Source organism: Monomorium pharaonis, chromosome 1, assembly GCF_013373865.1.
Source record: "Monomorium pharaonis isolate MP-MQ-018 chromosome 1, ASM1337386v2, whole genome shotgun sequence".
NCBI classification, from domain to species: domain Eukaryota; kingdom Metazoa; phylum Arthropoda; class Insecta; order Hymenoptera; family Formicidae; genus Monomorium; species Monomorium pharaonis.
Genome location: NC_050467.1, coordinates 34,619,280 through 34,624,618, shown reverse-complemented (window position 1 = coordinate 34,624,618; position 5,339 = coordinate 34,619,280). Strand labels below are relative to the sequence as shown.

General features: G+C 36.0%; 1 protein-coding gene across 1 annotated transcript; it reads right to left on the bottom strand.

The window, feature by feature from the left end:
* Positions 1 to 3,766: 3,766 nt before the first annotated feature.
* LOC118647225 lies at positions 3,767 to 4,927 on the bottom strand. The gene has a single exon (XM_036291667.1). The coding sequence runs from the start codon at positions 4,925 to 4,927 to the stop codon at positions 3,767 to 3,769; it is 1,161 nt and encodes a 386-aa protein (XP_036147560.1).
* Between the last annotated feature and the right edge of the window lie 412 nt (positions 4,928 to 5,339).

Genomic DNA, 5,339 nt, shown 5'->3' with positions numbered 1-5,339 from the left:
CCCGCATCTTCACCAGCGTCTACTATCGCCAAAATTCCCGGAATGGGCGATGCGGGGGGCGATGGAACATATAAATGCATGATGCACAACGTGATGCACAACGTGATGCACACCATAAAAAACCGTGGGCGACTAATATAAAGAACTGAGAAGACAGCATGACAGTCGCGAGAGAGCTTAAAAGAGCTGACATATTAAAATGATAGAGTTTGCTTCAGAGAAAGCAGAGACCACATATCTCAATCATGACACGATAGCTCGCCCTAATCACCTCTTATACCTGCATACACCTTAACGAAGGACTATGTTTACGAATATGTTTATGAAATTACATTGCATGTCATGGTATTGAACTGATATCAAACCGCATCATGCAGCAGTGTATTATTTTCTTCCACCATCGCCGCGATGCTCGCTCTCTTCCTCTATTGTAAATTTGCCTCTCTCGCCCGTACACGATATCTCCAACCATGCAGCCTTATCTCTTTCTTTTTCATCCGTTCATTCATACGCGACCACATACGCTCCCACCCATCGCACCTTTTCAGTTCGTTTATCAACTACTTAAAGAAAATGAACAATATGATAACATTTGCAAATTTAACTGTAATTATCCGTTCGTACACATGATTATTATAATATTTATTTTAATAAAATGATTTATATATATAAAATAATTTATTTAATAAAATAGTAAATATAAATTAATTTAAAAAATTTTAGTTTGGCAAACTTTAATATTTAAAACTTTAATTATTTAAAAAAATTAGGTTATTAAACGATGTGATAAAAATTAAATGAAATTTAATGTACAATAAGATTGTAGAACAGAGAGTGATGGAGAGGGACTGTAATATTTTAAGGGAACAAGAGGGAAAATAAACAATTTTAAACCATTATATATATGTATATTAATTTATTATATATATGTATATTAATTTATTATATAAAAATTATTAAAAGTATAAAAGTATTAAAAGTAAAAAAAAGGATAAAAAAGTATAAAAAGTATATAAAAGTATAAAAGTATATAAAAAGAGTATAAAAGTATATAAAAAGTATATAAAAGTATAAAAGTATAAAAGAAGAGGAACATATAAAAAAGTAATAAAAGAAATAATTAAAGTAATAATTAAAATAACACGTAAAATCACTCCCAGATTTCACCATCTTCGGACGGTGGTTCCATATTAAACAATCTCCTAAGATCCCACACATCGGCATTAAAATTGTATTGCCCGTATGCATTTTCTCGATTTTGCTCGTTTCTCCATTGGTTCCCTTGACGGAAATACCGCCTCCACCGAGCTGCGGCGATATTGATGAACCCCGATATGCGGATTTCATCAAATCCAAAATATGGCTGTAAAAAACATTTTTATTTAATCATGCTGCATGTATCCAAAAACAAATTTTGTAGTTGCAAAACAAATACTATATTACATACCTGCTCACCAACGGGCCCACGTATGGACACTACATTATTTAGCCAAATAATCGAAGTGTGGCTTTGCGGCACTCTTACAAGTGTTCGGCCGTGAACGGCCGTGGTCGGTCCATGTGGGACGTCACCAACGTACACGTACTGAAAAATTAAAAAAAAAATCATATATTAAATTTATTTTAAAATTTTATATAAAAAAGTTTAATCAAGAAAATTATACTTTATTATTTAATTTTCTTAAACAAAAAAGGAAAAAGTGTCGAATAGAAAAAATAATAGAAAATAATACACTAGCAGTATTGAAATAAAACTATAATATTTTTAATTTAAAAAGAATATATTGCTATAATTTGAATATATTTCAATTTGAGAGTGATTTTTTGTACTTACCCCCACAACCGGATACTCAATGCGCAATCTATGGCCAACAAAGTTTGACATGTTCACTTCGACACAAGCTTTTACAACTACGACACGAGCGATCCAAACTAGCGTTGAGGAGCAGACCCCCATCATTATATAGTGAAGATGTACGTGACTTTTACTTGAGAAACAAATTTGAAAAAGATTCTCAACCATGTCAGCTTCGTAGAATTTTTCATCTGCGCTTACCATTGTCTAACAAGAACTAAAACGTATGCGATTTATCAGCAAGATTATCTTATATGATGCTGTCTCGGTCAACGTCTCGGTCAACGTCTCTGTCGAAGTAAAGCAGTGTTTAAAACAACTCCATAAAGAGCATATTAAATGTATTATATTGAATCATATACATCAAACTGCACCATCGAACCACATTGTACATCTGTTGAACCAGAATTGAACCGCTATCAAACCGTATTATACGTCTATAGAACAGCATTATACAGCAATCAAACTGCATCACTAGAATTGAACCGTTATCAAATCACATCGTACAGCAACCAAACACATCTATCAAATCACAATTAAACCATCGCTTGAGAAATAAAATTTGAAAAGCATATTCTCAGCCACGTCAGCTTTCATAAAATTTTTTATCTGCGCTCGCCATTGTCTAACAAAACGTACGTGATTTATCAACGAGACCGTTTTATATCATGTCTCGGTCAACGCCTCGGTCAACGCCTCGGCCAACGCCTCGATCGAAATAAAGAACTGCTATCAAACCATCGTACAGATAAAGAACCGTTATCAAACTGCTTCATACAGCTGCCGAATCATAGTTGAACCGCTATCGAACCACATCATACAGCTATCGAACCACTATTGAACCGTTATCAAACCATATCATACAGCTATCGATCCGCTATGTAACCACTATCAACTGCATCATACAGCTATCAAACTGCATTGTACAGCTATCAAACTGCATTGTACAGCTATTTAACCGTTATCAAACTGCATCAAACTGTTATCAAACTGCAGCATACAGATAAAGAACTGCTATCAAACTGTATTATACAGCTATCGATCCACTATTAAACCGCTATTGAACTGCATTGTACAGCTATTGAACCGCATCGTACAGCTATCAAACTGCATCATACAGCTATTGAACCACATCGTACAGCTATCAAACTGCATCATACAGCTATTGAACCGCATCGTACAGCTATCGAACCGTTATCAAACTGCATCATACATCTATATATCTTATATGTACAGGAAAAAGTAGAAATAAACATTTTATTGCGTTTTATTTTTCTTTATTTTGAAAAAATTTCGCAATTATTTTGGTGTTGCGACCACCAGTTATATATTTTAAATACATTTTGTAAAGCACAATTCTTAACATGTTTTTCACATCGTATAGTATTACTAACATCTAGATTATTTAAAGATTCAATGTCGTCGTAATCCGCATCCAATGTCTTGATATATATCCCATCATCGGTATCGAGGATGTTTATCAACCATTCTCGTTTCTGAAGTCCCTTAACGTATACGATAGTTTTTCTGTCATCATCATCTTCCGTATTACACACTGCAGATGTAATCAGACGTTTCGCCATGCTGTACGGTATCATCACGTCTTTCCATTGCAATCCATGATGATATGCAATCAACCAAGAAGCGCAAGACTTGTCGGATTTTGTAAGAACACGCCATGGCATGGGGCTAGCAAAAATGTAATGCGTGAGAACGAATCCTTTTCTCAGTACCGCCACTTCCTTTACGATAAATTTTTTATCGACAATGAATCCTTGCAGATCCACAAATGTCGGTACGATCATTATGAGTAACTCTTCAAGACTGTGCTTTAATACCAAATATCTCAGTTTTTATCAGTTTGATGTTACATGATTTTGCGCACTACGTTGGACAACGGACAATATTCAATTACACGATCATGTAAAATGAGACAATAAGCGTAGTATTCGCAGGAACATTTTCTTTGCAATCAAATTCTATGCGCACATCTACGGTAGCACTCTTGACGGATTCGTTTTGTCGCGAACAGTCAATGACCGCAAAAGGTCCTTTTTCCAGGAATGTGATTACGTTGAGCAGCGTTTCACACTCATATCCATAATAAGATTTACCAAAACGTCGATACATGTCATACAGAATTGCATATCTAGATTTACGAAAGTCTAAATTCATATCGTCATACGGATAAAATTCGGAGTTTAGATAAAGTTTTACGTTGATCAAATTACAGTCGTCAAAGATTGTAACATCTTGTGACATGATATTTTTTCGACCAGTCTGCAGTGCGAAGATAACGAAGCGCGGTTTCTCGAGCTGAATTGCAGTTTTAACAGCCCATGAATGTTTCGTCGTACTCTGCAGCAAAGGGTACTCATACAGATCCCAGGAACGAAAACTCATACTTAGACATTGTTCACTCTCCAAAGCTCGCAGCAATGATAATTTGTTGACTTCGTTTAACGTAACATGCGGCATTCGCCACTGCACTTTAAATAATTCAATTTCCGGTTGAGCCGTAGAATTTCCGACGATAGAATTGTTATCGTTGCGCGCTCGTATCAAGATCAATTCGTGACGAGCGTTAACAATCACGCGTTTGTAATCTTCGCAAAAGCCCAATAATACACTAAGCGGTACGCAAAAGTTGAAGTATCCTTCCGGTAAGTTATACGAAAATTCCCATCCTGCATTCTGCATAATTACTGCTTTGTCATATGACAACGATACATAGTTCTTGAGAGTGCTGGTTATTCCAACGTTTCTATTGCGATCAATTTCCACGCCGTTGAGTTCATATCGAATTTCATCAAATATGAATGCCACGCAATTATTTCCGAGATTTATCTCATCTTTATCCTTATCGTCTTTCTTCTTCATCACCAATCTTCCTTCGACGTAGAGAAAACTTTCACATGGTAACGTGTATAAATCCTGCTGTTGTATGGGTATCCTTATTTCATCGCTGTATCCAAAAGTGGTGTTGGCGTACAGATTGTACGTATGAGTCTCAATCTTGACGATGCTGTCGTCAAAGATCGGCTCGCCTCCAATGTTCAAGATGTTAGACATCTTAGATATTTCGTACGACGAATCCCAATGATTTTAAAAATTCAACGTTTGACGCGGAGAGTTTCTTTTTATCAGACGATCGAATATTTTTAACTGTCGTACAATTTATGTCACACGGTCGAATATTCTTGATTGGTGTAAAAATTGTGTCCTTCACTTGCTCATTCATCACGAGCATCTCACGTTATCGTCTTCGTACGTGTAATTTAACGGTAATCTCCTCTCCGCGAAAATCGAGTAATTGACCGTTCTGATCCACAATGCGAATCGTCAAATCAATAATGCTCCGTGCGACGATTGGAAGGTAAATGATCTGTGCAGGTGTTTCCGATATCTTATATCCTGGTGGCACCCTCGGTGAAAATTGGTGTATCGTGTGTACACACTTGTCGTTGCTGTACGCACCTGCAGT